This window comes from Myotis daubentonii, chromosome 11, assembly GCF_963259705.1.
Source record: "Myotis daubentonii chromosome 11, mMyoDau2.1, whole genome shotgun sequence".
Classification (NCBI taxonomy): Eukaryota; Metazoa; Chordata; class Mammalia; order Chiroptera; family Vespertilionidae; genus Myotis; species Myotis daubentonii.
The window spans coordinates 59,508,656-59,534,111 of record NC_081850.1 but is presented as its reverse complement, the minus strand read 5'-3'; the positions used below and the strand labels follow the sequence as shown (position 1 = coordinate 59,534,111).

General features: G+C 39.1%; 3 protein-coding genes across 3 annotated transcripts; 2 read left to right on the top strand and 1 right to left on the bottom strand.

Annotated features, from left to right (window-relative positions):
- Window positions 1–369: 369 nt before the first annotated feature.
- LOC132212798 (olfactory receptor 13C9) lies at window positions 370–1,364 on the top strand. Its single transcript, XM_059658786.1, has one exon. The coding sequence runs from the start codon at window positions 373–375 to the stop codon at window positions 1,324–1,326; it is 954 nt and encodes a 317-aa protein (XP_059514769.1). The 5' UTR covers window positions 370–372; the 3' UTR covers window positions 1,327–1,364.
- Window positions 1,365–10,421: 9,057 nt separating this feature from the next.
- On the top strand, window positions 10,422–11,564 carry LOC132212797 (olfactory receptor 13F1-like). The gene has a single exon (XM_059658785.1). The coding sequence runs from the start codon at window positions 10,542–10,544 to the stop codon at window positions 11,499–11,501; it is 960 nt and encodes a 319-aa protein (XP_059514768.1). The 5' UTR covers window positions 10,422–10,541; the 3' UTR covers window positions 11,502–11,564.
- A 4,478-nt stretch (window positions 11,565–16,042) lies between these two features.
- Window positions 16,043–17,004, bottom strand: LOC132212796 (olfactory receptor 13D1-like). The gene has a single exon (XM_059658784.1). The coding sequence runs from the start codon at window positions 17,002–17,004 to the stop codon at window positions 16,066–16,068; it is 939 nt and encodes a 312-aa protein (XP_059514767.1). The 3' UTR covers window positions 16,043–16,065.
- Window positions 17,005–25,456: the final 8,452 nt, after the last annotated feature.

The following is a 25,456-nucleotide window of genomic DNA, read 5'->3' as shown; positions in this document are numbered from 1 at the left end:
TGGCCTTTGCTACATGTTAATTTTAAATATATGACTGCAGGCTAAAATAAACTCTCTTGCTTTAGCTTAGATACATTTCTTATCTTTAAAATGATAATTATTGTGGCGTTTAAATGAGGAAATGTATGAAGTTGCTGGAACAGAAAGAGTAATTGATACAATAGCTTCTCCCTCATACTTCTCTTTCTAAATTTCTTTACTCCCTTTCCTTTTTTCTCTTCTTCCCCTTCCCTGTTTTCTTTTTTCCTTCTTATTGGGTTCATGGAAGACTTTTATATTTATGCATTGGTGAACTTGGAGTTACCATAGTAAATAAATTATTATTTTTAAAAAAATTATTTGAATTTTTACAGGTAAAAGAGAAAAAGTGAAATGGAATGGGAAAACCAAACCATTCTGGTGGAATTCTTTTTAAAGGGGCTTTCTGGTTACCCAAGGCTTGAGTGGCTCTTTTTTGTGCTAATCTTAATAATGTATGTGGTCATCCTTCTGGGCAATGGCACCCTTATTTTAATTAGCATTGTGGACTCCCACCTTCACACCCCTATGTACTTCTTCCTGGGGAACCTCTCCTTCTTGGACATCTGCTACACTACCACCTCCATTCCTCCCACACTGGTGAGCTTCCTCTCAGAAAGAAAGACCATCTCCTTTTCTGGCTGTGTGGTGCAGATGTTCCTTGGCTTGGCCATGGGGACAACAGAGTGTGTGCTCTTGGGCATGATGGCTTTTGACCGCTATGTGGCTATCTGCAACCCTCTGAGATATCCTGTTGTCATGGGTAAGAAATCCTATGTGCCCATGGCAGCTGGGTCCTGGTTTGCAGGGGTTATCAACTCCGCAGTACAAACTACACTTGTGGTACAATTGACGTTTTGTAGGAATGTCATCAATCATTTCTCCTGTGAAATTCTGGCTGTCATGAAGATGGCCTGTGCTGACATCTCAGACAATGAGTTCATCATGCTTGTGGCCACAACATTGTTCACATTGATGCCCCTGCTCTTGATTGTCATCTCTTACTCATTAATCATCTCCAGCATCCTCAAGATCCGCACTTCTGACGGTAGAAGCAAAGCCTTCTCTACTTGCTCAGCCCACCTGACCGTGGTGATAATATTTTATGGAACCATTCTCTTCATGTACATGAAGCCCAAGTCTAAAGAGACGCTCAATTCAGATGATTTGGATGCTACTGACAAACTTATATCCATGTTTTATGGAGTGATGACTCCCATGATGAATCCTTTAATCTATAGTCTCAGAAACAAGGATGTGAAGGAGGCAGTAAAACATCTACTTAGAAGAAAAGTTTTTAACAAGTAAATGGGGAATGGACAGGTAATTTTTATAATCACAATGAGAAAATCAAAGAGTCAAAAAGATAGGTTCTTACTGCTGTGTCAAATTTCTCAATGCTTTCAAGCTTTAAAATAGTCTTTCTTGGTGTGGTGCACAATGAAAGCAAGTAAACCTCAGTGTTTTGGCAGTGGAGTCAGTGATTGTAGTTTATTGTTGTTAATGATGAACTTGATTGTGAGGGCAAATAGAGGGATAGTATAATAGGAAGAGAAATTTCTAGGCAAAAAATGTTATATTAAGTGTTAAAACCTTAAAAAATATTTTTGATACAATTTCCAAAGTCAATTTCACACTTTCTTATTTTCTTTACAACAAAGAATGAAACCTGATTTCAGATTTTTAAAACTCAGCTAAAATTAGAAATTTTCATATTGTAGTTACTTTATTTGGAGTCTATTCAAATATGTAATGGTGATTGTCTTCTGTCTAGGTAGCTGTAACCTTGTTTTGGTTCTAAAATACTGCTATTTTTATAACTTTTTGTTCATCTTTAACTAGGAAGCATTAAATTATTATTCTTTTCTGCTTTCAATATGTCTGTGGTAAGCTTCTTTCCAAAGACCTTCTGATACATGGGATCTAACTGCTTTGGACTTGGAACCAAATTACTGATTTTTAAAGCTGTTTGAAAATTAAATGTAAACAATGTCTGAGTCAAATATTCACTGGTAATATAGAGCTACAATTTTTCCTCTGTCTCAGTGGCTCTTTATCCATGAAGTATGTTGCTGATCCAAGAGGAATTTGTTATTAATCTACCTTGTTACTAGATTTACCTTTAAGATGGTTTTTATATTTGATTTTTTTATTGTTAACATGATTACAGATGTCCCCCATTTACCCCCTTTGCCCACCTGTACCCAGCCCCCGCCCCCAAGCCTTTACCATACTTTGTCTATGTCCATTTCTATGCATATATGTTCTTTGGCTAATCTCTTTACCTTCTTTTATCCTGTCCTCTCCCCCACCTCCCTCCCCTTCTAATATTTGTCAATCTGTTTCATGTATCCAAGCATAATGGAATATGATTCAGCCATAAAAAAAGAAGGAAATCTTACCTTTTGCAAAAGCATGGGTGGGCCTGGAAAGTATTATGCTAAGTGAAATAAGCTAGTCAGAGAAAGACAAGTGCCATATGATTTCACTTATATGTGGGATTTAATGAACAATATAAACTAACAAAGTGGAGACAGACTCATGGATACAGAGGGGAGGGAGCTGGGGCCTGGGTGAGAAGGGTGTAAGGGTTAAGCAAAGAAAAAAAGACTCATGGACACATAATAGTATGGTGCTTGCCTGAGGGAAGGGGTATTGGGGGGAAATAGAAGAGAGTAAAGGGATAAATGGTGATTGAAGGGGACTTGACTTGGGGCAGTAACCACACAATACAATATATAGATGATGTAGAATTGTATACCTGAAACCTATATAATTTTATTAACTAACTAGGGGCCCGGTGCACGAAGTTCGTGCACTGGGTGTGTGTGTGGGGGAGTGTCCCTCAGCCCAGCCTGCCCCCTCTCACATACTGGGAGCCCTCAGGCGTTGACCCCCATCACCCTCCAATCTCAGGATCGGCCCCTTGCCCAGGCCTAATGCCTCTGGCCTAGGCGTCCGGCCCGGGCAGCGGGGACCCGCAGCTGCAGCGGCCCCACAGTCGTGGGCTTCGCTTTAGGCCCAGGCAAGGGACCCCTAGCTCCTGGGACTGCCAGCTTCGACCGTGCCCAGCTCCCATCGCTGGCTCCACCCCTACTTCCTGCTATCACTGGCCAGGGCGGAAAAGGCACCTGATTCTCCGATCATGGCTGGGGGGCAGGGCAAAGGTGGCCCCAGGGCTGCCTTTGCCCTGCCCCCCAGCTCTTAGCTCCCCCCTGGGTTTCCGATCACTGTCAGTGGCAGGGGGCTGCTTCCTGCTTTCCCTTTCGCCTCCCTGCATTGTCCCTACATATGCAAATTAACCTCCATCTTGTTGGCAGTTAACTGCCAATCTTAGTTGGCAGTTAATTTGCATATAGCCCTGATTAGCCAATGAAAAGGGTAGCTCGTACACCAATTACCATTTTTCTCTTTTATTAGTGTTGATGTCACCCTAATAAAGTCAATAAAAAATAGATCAGAACAGAACAAGAGGCCCAAAACGGAACTATAGAAAAATGGTCAATTAATTTATGTGAAAAGTAACACTGTAGTGCAGTGGTGAAGAGCTCTTTTCAATACATGATGTTGAGGCAAATAGTATTCAAATCGTAAAAAAATAAATCTTGACTTTTGTCTCATACCACACAACAAAATTAATTCCAGATGGATTGTATATGTCTTTATCAAAGGTAAAAATGTAAGGCTTTTAGAAAGTAAGGTAGGGGACTTGAACTAATTAGGACATTCTATGGATAGAAAATAGGATAGAAAAATGAATAAAATTGTGATTCTTTTAAGAAGGGTAAAAACCCAAGTGAGTTAATGTTGGGTAGGTAATGTAAGTATCTATTGTTATGTCAGTGTTACATTTATACAATGATCCTATATAATAAAAGACTGATATGCAAATAGACCAAATGGCGGACTACTGGTCACTATGAGCATACTGAACATCAGGGGCAGATGCTCAACGCAGGAGCTGCCTCCTGGTGGTCAGTGCACTGCCACAGGGAGAGTGCAGCTTAGCCAGAAGCTGGGCTTATGGCTGGCAAGTGCAGCGGTGGTGGTGGGAGCCTCTCCCCGGCCTAAGCTGTCCCAGATCCTGGACTGCGAGAGGGTGCAGGCCAGGCTGAGGGACCCCCCCCCCCCCCCGCCACTTCCCCTTCTGCCGAGTGCACAAATTTTGTGCACTGGGCCTCTAGTGCAACATAATAATCATACAATTTTAGTGGCATACCAAAATAAACATTTATTAAATTCTATGAGTTAATAGTTTATCTGGGTTGGAGCCAGGTGATCTTTGCTAGATTATCTTTGTATCTCAAATCAGCTATGTGTTGGCTTGTTTTGGGACTCCCTAATTTGTTGAAGATTGACTGACAGCTGGCTCACCTAGGGTGACCCAATTCCTCCAGCTGGCTAACTTGGACATATTCTCATGACAGTAGCAAAGTTGGAAGGGAGAGGGCTAACTTAATTGTGCAAGTGTTTTACAAGTTTCTACTTGCATTGTATAATCAAACCAGGTCCTGTGCCTAGGGCCAAAATCAGACTAGGTAGACCTAGGAAGAAGCAAATAACCAGGGTCATTAATGCAATTAATGTACCACAACTGTATAAGATCACTTAGCTAATTGTAGTTGAGCTAAAGTTTAATCCATAACTTTAAAAACATTTATTGATTTTAGAGAGGGAGAATGAGAGAGAGAGACAGAGGTAGAGAGACATTGATATTAGAGATATTTTGGTTGGTTGCCTGCTGTATGCACACGAACTGGGGATTGAAACTGAAACCTAGGTCTGTGCCCTGACCGGGAATCAAACTTGCACGGGATGATGCTTCAACAAACTGAGCCACACAGGCCAGGGCTCAATCCATAACTCTTTTACTTTAAGTCCAATACTCATTCTAATGAATTGTACCATCAGGTATCCTATATAATAAAGAGGTAATATACAAATTAACCCTCACACCCTCACAAGATGGCTGACTACAACCAAGCTGGCAGGGGGGTTAGTGAGGGATGACCAAATGACTGAACAAGCAGGCTGCATGGGGCGAGCAGGCTGGCAGGAGGGGTGAGTGAGGGAAGACCAAATGATTGAAAAAGCAGGCTGCATGGGGTGACCAGGCTGGCAGGGGGGTTAGTGAGGGATGACCAAACGACTAAACAGCAGGCTATGTGGGGCAACCAGGCTGGCAGGGGGGTCGTGAGGGGAAAGCAGGCCGGAAGAGGGGGCAGTTAGGGGCAACCAGGCCAGCAGGGGGGCAGTTGGGGGCAACCAAGCTGGCAGGGGGGGCAGTATGGGGTGACCAGGCTGGCGGGGGGGCAGTTAGGAGCAACCAGGGTGGCAGGGAGGGGGCAGTTGGGAGTGACCTGGCTGGCAGCAGGGGGCAGTAAGAGGCAACTAGGCCAGCAGGGTGGGAAGTTAGGGGCAACCAGGCAGGCGGGAGAGGTGCAGTTGTGGGTGACCATGCCCGCAGTGGGGGCAGATGGGAGTGATTAGGCTGGTGGCGGGGGGGGGGGAGCAGTGAGGGACGACTAGACCAGCCGGGGGAAGCAATTGGGGGCGACCAGGCTGGCATGCAGAGGCAGTGAGGGGCAATCTGGTGGGCGGGGGGGCGGGGATTTAGGAGTGACCAAGTCGGCAGGCAGGTGAGTGATTAGGAGCCAGTGGTCCAGGATTGTGAGAGGGATATCCAACTGCTGGTTTAGGCCCAATCCTGGGGATTGGGCCTAAACCAGCAGTCGGACATCCCCCAAGGGGTCCTGGATTGGAAAGGGTGCAGGCTGGGCTGAAGGTCCCCCACCCCATGCATGAATTTTGTGCACTGGGCCTTTAGTCCTATCTAATAAAGACAGAATATGCAAATTGACCATCACTTTGCGACAAAGATGGCAGGGCCCACTGCCAATAAGGAGTATATATGCAAATTGACATGACAAAGATGGTGGTGGCTGGTCTGGGGCACAGGTGTTCCGCCCTGCCCCAGCCGCTCTGGGCCTCTGGGCAGTGTGTGAAGGCAGAAGGTGGCCCCGGGCTGGAGCAAAGGTGGAAAGGCGGCTCTGGGCCAGAGCGAAGGCAGAAAGGCAGCTCCGGGCCCAAGCGAAGGCGATGCTGGCAGCCAGGGGAAGGAAGGCCTATTCTTGCACGAATCTTCATGCATCGGACCTCTAGTTATTATATAATCTATAAAGAATCACAAACATTGCACTAGGAACTTAGTTTATTCAAGGAGCATTTGATAGTAATAGCTTATCTGATTGATCAATGCTCTGTCTTCACTTTTCATCCATTTAAAAGCTCACTAAGGATGTCGTATCTTCTAACACTCAGGTAACTGAGATATTTGGAGAGATTTCTGAAAATAAATGAGTCACCTTACAAGCTCAGAGGCCATATGGGAAGGCATTTTTACAGTTCTATTAATTGCAATGTTTTCTGTATAATTCAAGGGCAATCTACAGAATGAACGGAATAGGCAAATAGTCTCTTCCAGTTCTGTTTACTCAAATGCTGCTCAAGAAACAGGTTTTTACTGGGCCAAATGACTTAAAAAAACTTTTTAAAGTTGCCCAATTTATTTTGGTTCTGAACTTGGAGAATCACACCCTTGGGAACTGGAAAGTTTCTTAACTTTATGTTTCTAAATCACAATATTAAATTGTTAAGGGAGTTGGAAGGTCCCTAAGAGCAACAAGAGATAATAGTAGTATTAGTTCTATGGGTAACTCTTTGGAATTTTTTTGGAGCAGATCATAGGTGGTGATTTTGGCAAAACAAATCTTCATGTCATGACTTCTCTTAGGAAGTTATTTTTAAATTTTTAATTAATAGGAACTATATATGTTGAGACTTTGTGAAGCAGGCAAGATTTGGGTTGAATTTTTGCAAACTATGAATATCCATATTGCTTCTCACTGCAATATTTTGAATAAAAATGCCTCTGCATGACTGACTTGAATATAGTTTTTGTAAAGTATTATTGCAATTTAAAACATTTAGAATCTTTTGCTCTTTGGAGCCCTGCACCAGATTCATAAGAGACTGTGCTGAAGATAACTAAGTCTAAATGTTGAAGCATACATTGACCAAAGGAAGATGCTCATCACAAATGCTGAGGTAAATGGGCACTGACATTATCCATCTATTTTTTGTATTCTTGGATTTACAGAATTTGTTAATGAGTCTCAGGTAGGCCAGGGAACCAGAAGAGAGACACTTACTTTAAAAAGAAGTACTAACTAGTTGGAAAATATTGAATTGAAGAAATGAGTCATGAATATACAAGGTGGAACAAAAGTAGGTTTACAGTTGTGAGTGCACAAAACAAAGTTTATTCTTACATTATTTTTATTAATTATTGTATTATTTTCTTTTTTTAATATAAAGTACATCATGCTGTATATATTTGAGATTTACTTTTTCCACTTATGATAAAATTACTAAAATTCATTCCTACATTTTATCCATCTGTCACTTAGGTAAATCTAGTCTTCTGGATTGGTGTTCTAATGTATTATTTTCCATATGCAAGCTTACTTTTGCCCCATCCTGTAGCATAGAATTTTTAGCATTATTATGCCCTAATTTCTCATTTATCTTAAACATTTCATTAAACTCCTCCAAGGATCTGTCAACTTTAAAATGTGATACCAACAATTCAATAAAAAGGAATAAAAAAACAACAAAAAAATCGAGAGGGTTGGATTATAAATTCTCCAGGCCTACTTTGGCCTTGATATTTTAAAGAGGGGAGCTTACAGGAAAACATTTAATTATTTTAGCACTATAATCAGAAGTCATATTTAGAGAAAGAGAAAATATCTAGACTCTGGCAAACATGTGAGATAAGGGTAAGGGAAGGAATGGGGACTCAATATGTATGAGAGAAGACTTCATTGTTTTGTTTCTGAAAGGGAGGGCAGGAGAGTGGTGGAGAGAGTGAAAGAAGAGGGAAGACAGGACTCAGAGCTGGAGCAAGAATACTAAATTCTGGCTGGGGAAAGACCGATAGAGAAACCCTCAGTGGAAGTAGGGGTGTGTGCTGCCCAAAATGGACTTTAGAGACCAGAAATGTCTAACATTCACCTTGCTGGTGAATCAGTAAAGTGTTCATATTCACCTATGGATTGTTGGTTGAAATTTTAATGGGTTATGAAGAGGTGCAGAGTTATTTTATCTGAGTCAGTGTGGGTCAGCAGTGTGCATATGAAGCAGCATAGAGGCAATTACGGTTCTGGAGGGCAGCGAGGCCATGAAATCATAGACCCGTGTGATTGCCGGAAATTTTAGAGAAGCCATGGAATTGGAGGGGGTGTGAAGGGAGAATTTGAAGGAAGTTCATCTAGATCTCTACTATGTGCACAAGGGAGGAATGATCCTCCTTCTTGTACAGATTAGAAAACCAAGTTTCACCCTGCCTTTGTTGCTCAGTGGTTGAGCATCGGCCTATGAACCAGGAGGTCATGGTTTGATTCCCGGTCAGGGCACATGCCTGGGTTGCAGGCTTGATCCCCACTGTGGGGCATGCAGGAGGCAGCCAATCAATGATTCTCTCTCATCATTGATGTTTCTCTCTCTCCCTTTCCCATTCTCTCTGAAATCAATAAAATAAAAAGTAAATTTAAAAAAGCATCATGACAAGATCCACTGGGGAAATGAGCCAGTGGGTCTGTCTTTAAAAAAGGAAGGAAGGAAGGAAGGGAGGGAGGGAGGGAGGGAGGGAGGGAGGGAGGGAAGGAAGGAAGACCAAGTTTCAAAGAGATCAAGTGATTTGCCTAATTTTGCACAACAGTAAGTAGCATGGTTGGACTGAGAGCCCAGATCTCACACTCTGAAGGTGGTGCTCCATTGCAGAAAATGATTGTTTGGGAAACATTTCTACTTCTGCGAGTGCAAGTGGTCATTGTTTTTACCCGCTCCCCCCACACACAATGTACATCAAATATTTAAAGATAAGAGCTCATCTTTATTTCTTAAGGCAACTAGTTTTTTTGAATGTTGCACATAATTTATTGCAAAAGTAAATTACAAGTTGAGAAGTCTTCAGGCTTTTATGTTGACTCAGAACTATAGCGAACATGTCCTGTGGGAGTGCTGAGTGTCCACCCACAGGCAGGATGGTGGGGATGCTGAGTGTCCACTTACTTTAACACGTATTCAAAACTTACCAAGTTCAAGGTAGCATTGTATCATTAAAAATCGTAACTGTGAGTTATTTGGTAGCTTTATGGGGAATAAGCTCTTGAGAAGCTCACAGCCCAGTGGCGGTGCACATATGACTGTGGTTCAGTGTGACACATAAGTATGTATAAAGAATAAAGTGTACTTTAGACAATGGCATATAGTTTTAATGATTGGATAAAATATTTGAGAAAGACAAGATTGGAGCTGGGAAAGAAGGAACCTCTAGGTCAGGGGTGGGCAAACTTTTTGACTCAAGGGCCACAATGGGTTCTTAAACTGGACCGGAGGGCCGGAACAAAAGCATGGATGGAGTGTTTGTGTGAACTAATATACATTCAAAGTAAACATCATTACATAAAAGGGTACGGTCTTTTTTTTTTTTTTTAGTTTTATTCATTTCAAACGGGCCAGATTCGGCCCGCGGGCCGTAGTTTGCCCACGGCTGCTCTAGGTGAACAAACTGTAAAATAAAGCCATAACAATATAAAATGGCTAGTAAGCTGGTTGTTGTCTCAGACCAGAGTAAGGAGGTGGAGTATTGGGAGATGTGGTTGGAGAAGTAGGCAATGATGAACATGTGAGGCTTGTGTGTTTGTAATTGATTTCATTTGAACTATATCTTGTAGGAAAGTAGTTTTTAAGCGTGTTGCCATATGTGATGAATTGTGAAATATATTGTAAGTAATTTGATTTGCATTATAAAATACTTACTTGTTGGGTAAAATTATTTTCTTTCTAAGAAAGTATAGGTTCATGATTATTCCATACACAAAAATGCCTTCTAGAAGAGAGTAATCAGTTAGTGTTACAGTGAGTGGACTCTTTTCTATCTTCTATTTATATCCTGTAGTGTGTATCATATCTATCCAATATATTACACAATTTTCAGATTTATGAAATGCAACCAAATATTTTCTTATTGCAGCTTTTATAAAATATTTTTCTTTGCCCAGAAACCTCCCCTAGTCCTTATCTTGAGTAGGTCCAATACACTAATTCTCAAACTGTCTCACTGAGCAACACTCCCGATATAGAATTATGATTCTTCATGTTTGCCTAGTACCCTGGGGCATATTTATGTCATTTCATTATAACTGTTTATTTCCTTGAGTGTGTTTTATATTTTATTGTGAGTTGCCTGGGAGTACTAGTAGCTTTAGATATTCAGTGGCTTATAGTGTGTTCAGTACATGTTAAATGAATGAATAAATAAATAGGTATTGCCAGGATCATGATTCTCTTAAAGTACCCCTAAACAAAAACCCCTTAAAAGTTGGTAGAGTTTAAAATTTTAAGTATATACAATGTATACTTTTATTCACTATGACAGATGAACAAGAAGGAATAAAATGGTCAAGACAAACTTAACAGTCATTTCAAATTTTATTTTTCTGGGATTTACTCACTACCCCAAAGTTGAAATCACCATAATTGTGCTGTGCTCGCTGATGTACCTGGTCACTTTGTTGGGTAATATTGTTCTAATCTCTGTCACCATCCTGGATTCCCACCTCCACACGCCCATGTACTTCTTCCTCAGCAACCTCTCCTTTCTGGACATCTGGTACACTTCTTCTGCCCTTGCTCCAATGCTGGCAAACTTTGTTTCAGGAAAGAACACCATCTCCTTCTCAGGATGTGCCACTCAGATGTACGTCTCTCTTGCCATGGGCTCCACAGAGTGCGTGCTCCTGTCCATGATGGCCTACGACCGCTATGTGGCCATCTGCAACCCCTTGAGATACCCCATCGTCATGAACAAGAGGGTCTGTGTGCAGATTGCAGCTGGCTCCTGGGTGGCAGGCTGCCTCACCTCCCTGGTGGAAACTGTGTCTGTGCTGCATCAGTCTCTCTGTGGAAAGAACATCATCGATCATTTCACTTGTGAAATTCTGGCTATCCTGAAACTGGTTTGTGTGGACACTTCCACAGTGCAGTTAATCATGCTGGTAATCAGCGTACTTCTTCTTCCTGTGCCGATGCTTCTCATTTGTATCTCTTATGCATTTATTCTCTCCAACATCCTAAGAATCACCTCAGTGGATGGTCGAAGCAAAGCTTTTTCAACATGTGCAGCCCACCTAACTGTGGTGGTTTTGTTCTATGGGACAGCTCTCTCCATGTATCTGAAGCCCTCAGCTGTAGATTCACAAGAACTAGATAAATTTATGGCTTTAATATATGCTGGATTAACTCCCATGTTGAATCCTATCATTTATAGTTTACGAAACAAAGAGGTAAAAGCGGCTGTGAGAAAATTGCTAATTAGGGACTCTCTTTGTGCTCTTTTAATCCATAATAACAAATAATACCGATAAACGTTAAGGGATATATAGTGGTCAATACACAGCAGAACATTGGGATAATGGGGGATGGCTCTCATTTTAAATGAGATATGTGATTTCCCAAGTCTCTTTCTTGACCAATCACTGAGACTCTAAGATAATGTAGATATATTTTATTTATTTTTATTTTTTAAATATAGATATAGTTTAAATAAACATATCTGAAATAAGTCTCATGATGAAAAATTTCAGTTTTTGTTCTGGGTTGTAGAGGATAATATAACTTTGAAATAAGCATGAAAAGTTAGCATACTGAGTATTCAAAATTATGTACATGTAGCCTATAAATATAATAACTCTTGTGGATTTTAAAAGCTATTTTTTGATTAACCTCTATTTTAGGCTGAATTGTTTTCCTCCCAAACTCTCATGTTGAAGCTCTAACCTCCAAGTACCACAGAATGTATCTGCATTTGAAGATAGGCTCTTTATAGAGGTGATTAAGTTAAAATGAGGCTGTTAGTTTTGGCCCTCCTGCAGCCTGAGTTGTGTTGTTCTAAGAAGAAGAAATTTAGGCACACATTGGTCCACCAGGGGTGCTCACACACAGAGGAAAGGGCATAGGAGAAGGTGGCTATCTGCAAGCCAAGGAGAGACCTCAGAAGCAATAAAACCTGGACTTCTAGCCTCCAGAACTATGAGCAAATAAATTTCTGTTGTTTAAGCCACCAAATCTCTGGAATTTTGTTATGGCAGGTAGCAAATGAATAAAACCTATTTTTCAGCATAGCTAAATTTAATGGAAATAATTTCATATTCTCCAAATGTGTGGCTGTGTTTTACATCCGTAGGTGTGTTTGTTCATGCAGACAGGTGTGTGTGATGTGAATGTCTGTGTACAAATGTAAAAGGTATGCACAAATATATCTTGAAGGGTGGTAGAGGAGTGCCAGTCTGGAAGAAAAATAGAGAGTTAAGTGGTATGTTGGCCTTAGAGTGCTGACATTATTTTGTGAATTCCAAGGAGCTACAGGGTATTTCATTGAAACTACTAGCACTCTTTCGTGCATGTGTGTGTGTGTGTGTGTGTGTGTGTGTGCGCGCACGCGCGCTTTTTCCTGACACCTGGTCCTTAAATCCATGGGTATAAATAAACCCATCAGTACTTAGACAGAAAAGACATGGTATCTATATTAGAGAATTTACAATACCCCAAACTCACTAAATTGGTGTAAATTATCGAAATTTATGAATATATCTTACTATATATACCACAATATTCGAGGACTTTAGAAAATGTACGCCCAGCAGCTTTTATAGTATTGGAGATCCCCTCTGGACCAGATGACTAAATGCGAGGTTAATATGTGAAACTTACTTGCTCTTTATCATGGAGTTGTCACCAGAGTCAGCAGGATTGTTGTGATGGTTTAGATCCAGGCTGAGGGCTGCCCATTGGTGTAGAAGAAAAGGATGGGAGATGTTCTGGGATTAACTTTACGGCATGTGAGAAAATCATAGCAAAGGTTTATCTGGTCTATTTGAAGGGTGACAGCTGTAAGACAGGTAGATAGATTGGGGTCAGTGGACTGACTGATCATTATCCAATGCTAATCCTTAATAGAAGGGTGAGAGAGTGGAGCTAATAGAAAGGAGAGTGGCAGTAAATATAAGCAATAGCATACACAATGATATTACTTAAAGCTTATTAATTCCAACTAGTCATATTCACTTATTCTACCTCAGAGATTTCACTGCCTGCATAAGGGTAGGGTGAATATGATCTATGGGACTCACAAACCTCTGTTTCTGTCAGGAGCCTTCCTAAATAAGGCTTGCATCCCTTTTAACTTTTTTTGTTATTTGGCCTTGGGTTTACTATCTCCAAGTGGGTACTTTTCTGAAACTGACTTCACCAAATATCTATAAGCTTATGAGACCTTTACTTGTGAAGATCTCTTAAGGCTTCTGACAGGATCATAGGCATTAGTCTTGTGGTTTGCTCTGCCTGATTTGAATCAACTTCAGTAGCACACACACTAGATCGCCATGGATCTCTCATTCTTTTATTGCCTATGACTAGTATTTTTTCTTAAACTAAAATAACATTTTTTTTTTCATTTACAAAAGGATGTAGAATACATAAAACAAGGCAACATTTGTTTTTTTTCTCATCTTCTGGTATGGGATCTGGTGGTGGCTCCTCCACTGTTGCATGGTTGCTCTCCAAGCTAGTGTCACTGTCACTAAGGATTTCACTGATGAGGCGGTGGTTTCTCTGGAAACGAGCGGTGGCTGTATGCTTCATTGAAAAGCCATCATCATAATCATCCGGATCTTCAGCAGGCCTAATGCTCATGTAAGGTTCTCCATGCAAGACTGCCTCTGTCGACTTTCTTACCCTAAAGCAGCTTCTGCATGACTTTTCGCACTTGTGTACGCAAGATACGTGGGGGAATTAGATTCATTGTATTCTATCTTTTCTGCTTCATATTCATTTAAATATTCTTGTTTTTCTTCATCAATGAGATCTCACCACATGCTACCAATAATCTTGCCAATCTCCCACAGCTTTAGGTCAGAGTTGGAAGCCTTTACGTGGTCCCAGACCTTTCTTCTATACCTCATGTAGGGCATCAGTGGCTTATCTGGTGGCTTGGGGGTTTTGGAATTGTAATACCAGAAGATGCCATGACCTGGCTGTTGGTGCCCGGGTTCCCTCCCATCCTGTAGTTGTTGTAGGCGAGATGACTGTATGGATTGTATCCCACAAACCCTGATGTGCTGGGCATTTGTTTTGCAGGAGCTGGGGTGGGTTTGACAAAGGGAAGAGAGGCCGGAGCTATGGGCGCCTTTTCTGCCTACGATGTCTCAGATTCATTCTTAAGGAACTGCAAACTCAATCTTCCAAAATGTCAGGAAGACTATCTTATGACTAGATTTTTTATATTTCATAATTTTTATTTTAATACATTAAATAGCAAGATGGGGTTAGCACTACAAAAATACAGTGAAAAAGTGATATTAGAATCAAGGTTAATGGTATCCTATATAATAATGAGGTAATATGCAAATTAACCCTCACGCCCTCACAAGATGGCTGCCTATGACCAGGCAGGCAGGGGGGTTAGTGAGGGATGACCAAATGACTGAACAGCAGGCTGCATGGGGCGACCAGACTGGCAGGGGGATTAGTGAGGGATGACCAAATGACTGAACAGCAGGCTGCATGGGGGCGACCAGACTGGCAGGGGGATTAGTGAGGGATGACCAAACAACTGAACAAGCAGGCTGCATGGGGTGACCAGGCTAGCAGGAGTGCCGTGAGGGGCAACCAGGCTGGCAGTGGGGGCAGTTGGGGGTGACCAGGCCAGCAGGGGGGCAGTTGGGTGCGACGAGGCTGGTGGGGGGGCAGTTAGGGGCAACCAGGCCAACAGGGGGAGCAGTTAGGGGCGATCAGGCTGGTGCTCAGAGGCAGTGAGGGGCAATCAGGCAGGCAGGCAGGTGAGCGATTAGGAGCCAGCAGTCCAGGATTGTGAGAGGAATGTCCAACTGCCGGTTTAGGCCCGATCCCAAACTGGCAGTCGGATATCTCCTGAGGGGTCTCAGATTGGAGAGGGTGCAGGCTGAGCTGAGGGGACCACCTCTGCCCCCGTACACGAATTTTGTGCATCGGGCCTCTAGTATACCCTATTTAAAAAATGCCTTTTAATGTTAACACATAGACTACCTCTGAATTGAAGAGGTAATAGGGGTGTCATGACAAATAAAAAGGTTTGTGAACAAAGTAAAGAGCAATGTTCAAATGGGAATGCATATTAATTAAAAAAATCCTGTGTATCCTCCTTTCCACTGAATCCTCGTTAGTATAATAAAATAAGATATATGATAACCTGGTTCTCAATTAAAATCACAACATTATTCTAATTATCTACATATTCCTGCTAACAAAGTAAAAACTTGTAGAAAAAAATCTCTTTCTCATTTACATGTCAATGCCTGTCAATCTAGTAACTACTGCAGCAGGAGTAGTGATATGGTATTATGAAAACCATGGACTTTACAACCAAAGAACTCAGGATTGAATGACAACTTTTTTACTTCCTAGAAGTGTGACTTTGGAAAACAGATTTTGACCTCTCTATGCTTTGGTGACTTCATTTGGAAGATGGATACAGCAATGCCTATATCATGAGGTTGTTTGTGACAATCAAGCGAGAAAATAAATTCAAAACCAGTAACCAATTACAGACAGAAAAACATGAACTCAAATAGTTCTTTCAAAAAGGGGAATGAAAAATACGTGTTTTACTTGTTAAGTAGACATATGTACTGGATTTTCTTAGAAAAGCTCAATTTCATTTTTTTACTTATTTTTAAAAGTTTAATCTTACTTATTAGACCAGTTGTCCCTACATTTTTGTCATTTTCATTAAAAGATGAAGGTAGATTATTATTTTGAAATTTATTTCCAACTCTTAAATTTTGTGACTCTACATATAACTTTTCTTTTGTTGCATTTGTATTAAAAACCTTTGCCTCCAATCTATGAGCTTTTTTTGTGCATGACTTCAAAGATGTGTGTTTCTCATCCTTTCCTCCAGAACCAGTGTCTACTCACCAATTTTCTCAGAGCCCCATGCACCTCTGTATTCCTCAGGCTGTAGATGATAGGATTGAGCATGGGTGTTACTACTCCATAGAAGAGGGCAATTAATTTGTTAAAAGCAGAATCTTTGGACTTTGGCTTCATATACATGAAGAGGATTGTCCCATAAAACACAGTCACCACTGTTATGTGGGCTGAGCAGGTGGAAAAGGCCTTTTTTCTTCCTTCTGCTGAATTGATTCTTAGTACAGTAGAAAGGATGAAAATGTAGGAGATACAAATCAACAGTAGTGGAGTAAACAAAAATATTACATTACCCAACATTATAGTAATCTCATTCAAGGAAATATCTGTGCAAGCCAGCTTGACAAAGGCCAATATTTCACAAACAAAATGATTAATGACATTTTTTCCACAAAAGGACAACTGTATTGCAAGAATAGTTTCTGTCAGTGAGTTGAAAAAACCCAATCCCCAGGCGAGAGCAGCCATCTGAATACAAAGTGCCTTGCTCATGATGATGGGGTATCTCAGAGGGTTGCAAATGGCCACAAACCGATCGTATGCCATCACTGCTAGGAGCACACACTCTGTGGACCCCATACTGTAGGAGACAGACATCTGCACCACACATCTAGTGAAGGAGATGGTTTTTTTCTTTGATAGGAAGTGTATCAACATTGAGGGGATAAAGGAGGATGTATACCAAATGTCTAGGAAGGAAAGATTACCAAGGAAGAAGTACATGGGCGTGTGGAGGCGGGAATCCAGGAGAGTTAGGATGACCAAGGTGCCGTTCCCCAAAAGGATCACCAGGTACATCACCAAGCATGTTGCAAAAAGAAGTTTTTCAGCTCTCGGGTACTCAGAAAGTCCCTGCAGAATGAACTCGATCTCTGTCCAATTGGTCCTTTCCATTTCACTCTTTTATACCTGAATTAATCCAGAGAAAACTACAAGTTAATCTAATGAGTCTGTACTGTATTCACATATGAAGTGAGAGATCATTTAGGAGGGGGCAACAAGTATCAGCACTAGCTGGAATAGTGGTAACAGCTGAGAGTTTAGCTTTTCCAATTCCTCTTCTAGCTTATAAGGCAGTGGATTGAAGACATGAAATAATTACATTGATAGCTTATTAAAAACACAGGTTTCTGATTCTATTCTTGAGATTGTAATGCACAAGTTCTGAGGTAGGGAAGAGCTATTTGAATTTTGAATAAACATCTGTAATCTCTGATTCAGTGGACCTACAGGTCCAAGTTTAAATATTAGTATTTTGGAAAGAGCATGCCTAACATGTTAAAAATATATATTTGATTTTGAAAATACAGCTGGTTTAGGGTTTTATAATTTACAAATATGTTCATTACACTTACTTTATCATTACTATAATTCTCAAAGGAAAATAAAATTCATAGAGGATATATATATATATATTAAGTGAAATGTATATAAAAACATACTTTTTATTCAAATGTTAATTTTCTTACTTTACTTCCCCCCCCTTTTAACTAAATGCTTATTGCTGTCCCCAAATTATTTAAGTTGTCTAAGGAGTGAGAATCAGGCATATTTTTAAGTAGTACACTCCAGATGATTCTAATGTGCAACTGAGGAAGAGAGCTACCTGTCTAGTGGGGTGAGTCCAACTGTCAGTGCAGGTGAATCACATAGAGAATCCTTGTAAAAGATTCTGAACCAGTGGGCCTGATGTGGCTTTTAAGATCTGCATTTATTAACACGTTCCCAGATGCTGATTCTCTGCAGAACTCACCTGAATAGTAAGGCCTTGTAGACCATCTCTCTCCACAACCTTTGCAGAGTGCCATTGGTGCTTTAATTGTTTGTAGAACTGAATAGTAGACAATGCAAAACTGACACTTTGGGAGAGTTGGATGTGAGACTTCTGTGTTAGTGTGTAACAATAAATTTTGTGTTCTTTAGATTTTAGTTATACAGTCGACCAAATTGCATACAATTTTTTTTATTTCTGCCCATATAAAAGTTGTTACTCTTCCATGTGTTGAATTTGTAATTAGGATCAATATTTTTTCAAAACAGGAATTTGAGGTTAGCTCAAACACCTGAGTTGTGTACCATAAAGCATGGAGCAAATGACTTTAATTTGAAAAAAATTAAAGAGTAGATATTAGTACATGACCTTCTTTATAGCAAATAAATTAAAGAACATAATTTTGAAGATATCTCTTCATCCTCAAGGTATATTGCGTCACTTTAAAAATATCCCTAGAGGAGGAAAAATTGATATAATGGATTAGTTTCTACTTAGTGTTTTCAGACAATGGCGTGTTTCTGGTATATTAAATTGCCAACATGTTATGTTTCTTTCCATAAAAACTCCAGCTTATAATGGTGAAACATATTAATCACCATAATAGAATGTCTATATACATGTTGGCTATGGAAATGAGGCCTCTCATCCAAATCAAGCTGCACCCTACTTTGTAGGCACACATTTCAAAGAGGGTAGGAAGGGTTGGGTAGGCCAGCATATACTTCAATTTGCTTTAATTTTTTGCCCAGCTTCCAATAACCAGATCACAATCATATAATTCCTGATGTACTGCAAAAAATTATAAACAATGTAATATTCCTAGTCAATGAGAGAGAAAAGAAAACCCAAGAATTGTTAAGCATAGCAAACTCTATCACACCATAAACTCTAGTGTAATGTAATGTAATATACTAATGTTTTGTAATAGAGTGGCACCTTTGAGTAAAAAATACATTAAAAAGCTATTTGTAAAGCTAATAGAAATTGTTTCGCAAATTAAAATCCTATTTTCTTCAACATTATAATGAGAAGATAGGACTGCATAATCCTAACATAATTTCTAAATTTACATTACTCTGTTACTTTAATTATTCCACTATTGTCTTCATCATCAACATTGTCTTCATCAGTTTTTATCAAATACTTAGTGTGCAATGTAAAACAAAAAGATTGGAATTTGATTGCCTATATGTGTGGATGTCAACTTACTCTGAATCTAGGAATACAATTTTTATAGACGCTTTGAAGGAACATCAGTTGTTTTGGGTCTGTCCTGAAGATTTTTTAGACAATATGTGAATCAGATAAAATGCCCTCTCTTGCCGAAACCGGTTTGGCTCAGTGGATAGAGCATCGGCCTGCGGACTGAAGGGTCCCAGGTTCGATTCTGGTCAGGGGCATGTACCTGGGTTGCGGGCATATCCCCAATGGGAGATGTGCAGGAGGCAGCTGATCGATGTTTCTCTCTCATCGATGTTTCTAACTATCTCTCTCCCTTCCTCTCTGTAAAAAATCAATAAAATATATTTTAAAAAATGCCCTCTCATCTTTTTTAGAAACATCTCCTAAAAGTTGATTTCTATTTGGAAATTGCAGAAAAGAATTATGGCATGCATTTGCTATTCTAACAGCCCTGAGATAGTTGCTGGAAAAGAATCACTTGCAAATCTGTATAAGAGAGACCACCATTCTGCTTTAATGCTTTCAAATGGGGGAAAAGGGGTATTAGGCAATATAAAGGAAGTTATTTTCATTACTCTTATAATGCTAGTGTGACTTTTAAGAAGCAATCGACAAACACTCTGTTGAATATCATTGTCTGAAATATTTTCTCCACTTATGTTTACTTCCCTAAAATGGGTTTCTGGGAACAAGGGAATGAAGATTTTTAAGATTTTTGATAGTTTCTAGTAAGTTACTTTCCATGAGATCTGTATATTAGATAATTCGATTTTTTTCTAGTTCTTTGCCATTATTAGATATTATTTTTGTTAAACGGGTTTTATTCTTGGTTAATGCTAAAGTAATTGTTAGAAAATCTTAGTACATTTATTTGATGGATCATTATGCACCTATTAATATAACATTTGTGAGGAATTTGTATAAATACAGAAATGATGCTTGAATTATGTTAAAATGATTAAGAATCAAATAACAATTATAGCATTCTCTATAAAACCAAAACTTCAAGGAAGATAACCTAGATAGATTAGAAAGAAATATCCAAAACATTAATGGTTATCTTAGAGATATTTTTTATGCTTTTCTGAATTACCCAAATTCTAAAATAGATGTGCATAAAATAAAAAAATAATAAAAAAGAGAAAAACACTTAAGCAGGTATCCAGTTAGGTTAGGAAGATGAACTCAGACAAAATGTTAAAATAGCGTTAAGAAATGTTGATTGCCGAAACCGGTTTGGCTCAGTGGATAGAGCGTCGGCTTGCGGACTGAAGGGTCCCAGGTTCGATTCCGGTCAAGGGCATGTACCTGGGTTGCGGGCACATCCCCAGTAGGAGATGTGCAGGAGGCAGCTGATCGATGTTTCTCTCTCATCGATGTTTCTAACTCTCTATCTCCCTCCCTTCCTCTCTGTAAAAAATCAATAAAATATATTAAAAAAAAAAAAGAAATGTTGATTGTCTTAGGTGTCTAGAGACCTAATATAGTGAGCTTGAGTTATACTGGTGTCCAGTTATTGATAGGAACACGCTGTTTCTGATGGACCTAGTACAGTTATAATCCCTACCCTGAAAATCCTCCAGGTAACAGTGTTTATTGTTTGTAGGAGGTACACCAAGAAAACTTGAGCTCTTGACTTAATCATATGTTATAAAAAGAGATTGCAGATCATTGATTCCAAGGAAAGAATTGTCCCTAAGAGATGAAGTTCTTATTTGTAAAGGCTGAACTGGCCTGCCTAGCCATCTTCCAATCCTCTCTCCCAACCTCTAGTCTTTTATAAGAAATCACCATTCTGTGGTTTAATGCTGGGACTTAATCCAGGCACCATTTCAGAGTTATAATAGACCTACGAAAGTTTGTGACCTTTTTTTCTTATCCATGCCAGAAGTCAAACTCTAGCTTTCTAGAAGGGCCTCTAACTTCCTTGTTTTTTTTTTTTTGTTGTTGTTGTTGTTATTGGTTTTATGGGGTTTTTTTTTTTTTGCTTTTTTAGATTGACTTTGCTACTTAAGATTTGGTTTTTAAAGCACTAAGATTTTTCAATGAAAAATACATACCATCTGCACTCTAAATTCTCTGTTATCCTCTCCAACTTTTCTAAAAAGATCAATTAAGACTAGTGATGATACTACACAAAGATTAATGGATTTTCCAACTCTCAATTTATAGATTTTGGAAACTCTAATCTTTATTTAATATGCCACAAGGAAATATGTACTATTTTAGCTCACAAAGAGAAGAATAATTGACATGTGAGGTTCTAGTATGAAGCACTTCATATAATTTTTATTATTTAACCTTCAAAGTAGCTCAAATATTATCTTAAAATTTTACCTGTGAAGAAACTAATTTGATTTTTAAAAGTTAAATACAATTTTAAATAACTTATAGTTGACAAATACTATAATTTAAACCCTTATTTATATGATCCCCAAGCTCCCATTTTTCCATTAAACCACAGTTTACTAATTTATAAACTTATAATTAAACAAAATTTAATACAATACAAGGATCCATATGATAGTTATACACACAAAATATATTTACCTCTTTTGAAAACATTGAAGACCTTGTCTTCCATTTATGAATATATTGTTCACAATAATAAGTTCAAATGAAAAATATGCCCCAAATTCCTTTCATGTCTAGTGTAGAGAGAATTAAGGTCCAGGGTAGCAGAATTTGATTAGTAATAAATGAGAACTCCATCATTTTTAATATTCTTTAGCCTTGGCCAGCTGGGATTCAGACTTACAGGTGTGATTACTTTTGCCCTCTGTTACATATTTTTTGTTTCTAATCTTTTTTTTTTTTTTTTACCATTAACACCTTTAACTACATATTTTCTCAAATGCTTATTGAGCGTAGTTTATGGGTCTTGATGCAGATAATTTTTACTTAAGATTTTATTGAATTGGATACTCAAATATAGTAGTCATTAGCCCATTATTTATAAGGGTCTGTTAATATTGAAAGCAACTTTCTCTTCCATGAACTACTTTGAGATTTTAAAAAAATTCAAAGAATATTCTGGTCTTGGAGATGATGCCTGGGATTTTGTACTTTTTTCTTTACATATATATTTTAAAACCCTACCATTAAGGATCGCCTAAACTCAAAAATGTTTGTATTTATTGATAGGGTATTTTTATTTTGAAATAATTTTAATAAAACTTTTCTATCTTACCTTGTGACTGGGTTTATAAGTTATCCACACCATCCACTTTAAAAAGTAATAGAAAAAAATCCCCAAGAATTTGAATTTCATTTGCATTTTTTAGATGAGACCAGAAAATTCTCAATTTTAAAGAAGGTTGCTCCTCCTTCCTAAACACACACACACACACACACACACACACACACACACACAAATACATACGGAAAAGATTAGCCATAGTTAGGCGAACTTGAATCTTCTGAAGAGGGTGTCAAGGAAATAAGACATATTAAAAAGAAAGGTCAGCGATGCAACTCTAGTTTTACATGATTTGCCCTGAAGTTGATACTTACTCAAGAGAGACTCAGCTTCTTTTGAAAGTCAGTCTAGCACTTATTTTTACCAAGTTCTTCGGTCCCTAAGGTTGTGAGTCAGAAACTTAGATTCTCTAGAGATAAAGTCTCTACTTCTGCACATTCCAAAGACCCAATTATTTTGATGTAAAGAAAATATTTTTTTAAATAATATTTTGTTAAATTTTTCAGTTAGAATTGAGGTACAGTATAGTTTCAGGTGCACAACCCAGTGATTGGAAATTTATATAACTTCCATACACTTCTTATAGTATTCATTGACTATGTCTATGTATTTGTGGCTTCAAAATAAGTTAGGTCTTGAATCAGAATATGTACAAAAGTTCTCAGAAAAGTTAATCTTCCCCAAGAATTTGCCACCCCCCAGCTTTATTGAGAAATAATTTACATTACATTTTATAAGTGTAAGGTGTACAATGTTATGATTTGATGTATATACATACTGCAAAGTGATTATCATAATACCAGTAAGGTTAGTCAACATATGCATCCTCTCAACATAGTTGCCTTTTTTTGTGTGAGAGCATTCAGAAATCTACTCTCATAGCAACTTTTTAATTTTTTTTTTTTAGGTATGAAATAGATGTTCTCATAGCAACTTCCTAGTATGCAGTATATATTATTAACTATAGTCACCATGCTGTACATTAGGTCTCCAGACCTTATTAATCTTATAAATAGAAGTTTGTACCATCTGACCACCATCACTCATCCATCTCCCTGCAACCCCAGCCCCTGGAAACCACCAATCTATTCTCTGTTTCTATAAATTCATGTGCCCCTGACCAGAATCGAAACCAGGACCCTTCAGTCCACAGGCCAATGCTCTATCCACTGAGCAAAACCAGGTAGGGCTTTTTATTTTATTTATTTTTATTGATTTTAGAGAGGAAGGGAGAGGGAGAGAGAGATAGAAACATCAATGATGAGAGAGAATCATTGGCCACTTCCTTTACTGGGCATGTGCCCTTGTCAGAATTGAACCCAGGGCTCTATCTGCTGAGCCAAACCAGCCAGGGCAGTCCATGTTTATTTGCTTCTTGTATTTTCTCTTTTGTTGTCTATCCACATTATTTGCTTAACTATCGTAGTTTGATAGTTTTCCTTTTAATTTGCTTAAGCTCTTCATAGATTAACACTTTGCTCTCCAATTTTTTATAATTTTTTTTATTAATTTCAGAGAGGAAGGAAAAGGGAAAGGGAGAGAGAGAGAGAAACATCAGTGATGAGAGAGAATTATTGATCGGCTCCCTCCTGCATGCCTCACACTGGGGATCAAGCTTGCAACCCGGGCATGTGCCCTGACTAGGAATCAAACTATGACCTCCTGATTCATAGGCAGACACTCAACCATTGAGCTATGCTGGCTAGGCTCCAATTTTTTTTGCAAGTACTTTTCCAACTTGTGGATTTTCTCCTTACTTTTGACATGTTATTTTAATTTTCATATGATCCATAAAAATATTGCCCTGGCTGGTTTGGCTCAGTGGATAGAGCATCGGCCTGTGGACTGAAGGGTCCCAGGTTCGATTCCCAGTCAGGGCACATGCCTGGGTTGCTGTCTCAATCCACAGGGTGGGGTGTGCGGGAGGCAGTCGATCAATAATTCTCTCTCATCATTGATGCTTCTATCTCTCTTTCTCTTTCCCTTCCTCTCTGAAATAAATAAAAATATTTTAAAAATATATGAATGGACTTTTCTTTTATGACTTGATTTTTTTTGTTTCATCTTATGAGAGTGGAGATGAAGATAATTAAATGCATATGCATACAATTGGGCTAGTAAAATAGTCAAATTCTAAATTATTGGATCTTAGAGCTGAAAATCATCTTTAAATTAATCTAGTTATAACCCTTATGAGATGACAGAAAACATCTAAGTATGGTTGACATTAATCTTATTTCTGTCCCAAACCCAATGAGGCCACACAGCTTATTTGGGCACAATTGTCATTGTTAGAATTGCTTTTATATATACAACTCTATATGCAACTCATCTTTCCCTTTCAAACAAGAAAAAATAAGTATATGTTCCTTTCTTGTGACAGCTTTTAAAGTATTTACAGATTGCTGACAAGGTTGTTATGTGGTAAAGAGTACTTATCATGGTCCTTGGTATTTAACAGGCACTCCATAGAAGATGGTTAACATTATTATATTTAGCTAGAGGCCTGTTGCACGAAGAGATTCATACAATAGGCCTTCCCTTCTCCTGGCTGCCAGCACAGGTTTACCTCCGGCACCTGGGACACAGGCCTTCACTCCGGCTGGAGCCACCTTCAATCTTGCATCTTCGCTGCTCCGGCTCGCCTTCAGTCTTCCCTTTGCTGCTTGGAGCCTACGTATGCAAATTAACCGCCACCTTTGTTGGTGGTTAATTTGCATATCGTGCTGATTAGCCTATGGGAGGCGTAGCGAAGGTATGGTCAATTACCATGTTTGTCAGTTATTAGATAGGATTACAAATCAGTGAGTCTGAGAACAATATGCCTACTGTTGATACTATAAAGAATCACTTTTACTTGGTTTTGGTAAATAAAATAGATGTACAGTGGGGCCTTGACTTACGAGTGTCCCGACTAACGAGTTTTTTTTGAGATACGAGCCATCTCTCGGCCGATTTTTTGCTTTGAGTTGCAAGCTCAAAAATATTCGGGTTACGAGCCAGCTTCAGATACCCCACCGCTAGTTGGTGCAGCGAACATCACAGTGATTTGACATACAAGTAATTTGAGTTATGAGTTCCGTCACAGAATGAATTAAACTCATAAGTCAAGGCCCCACTGTAATTGTGTTCCAATATGAAGCTATAAAAACCAATAGAAAGAGTATCAAAATGAACCACTGCCACCAAAT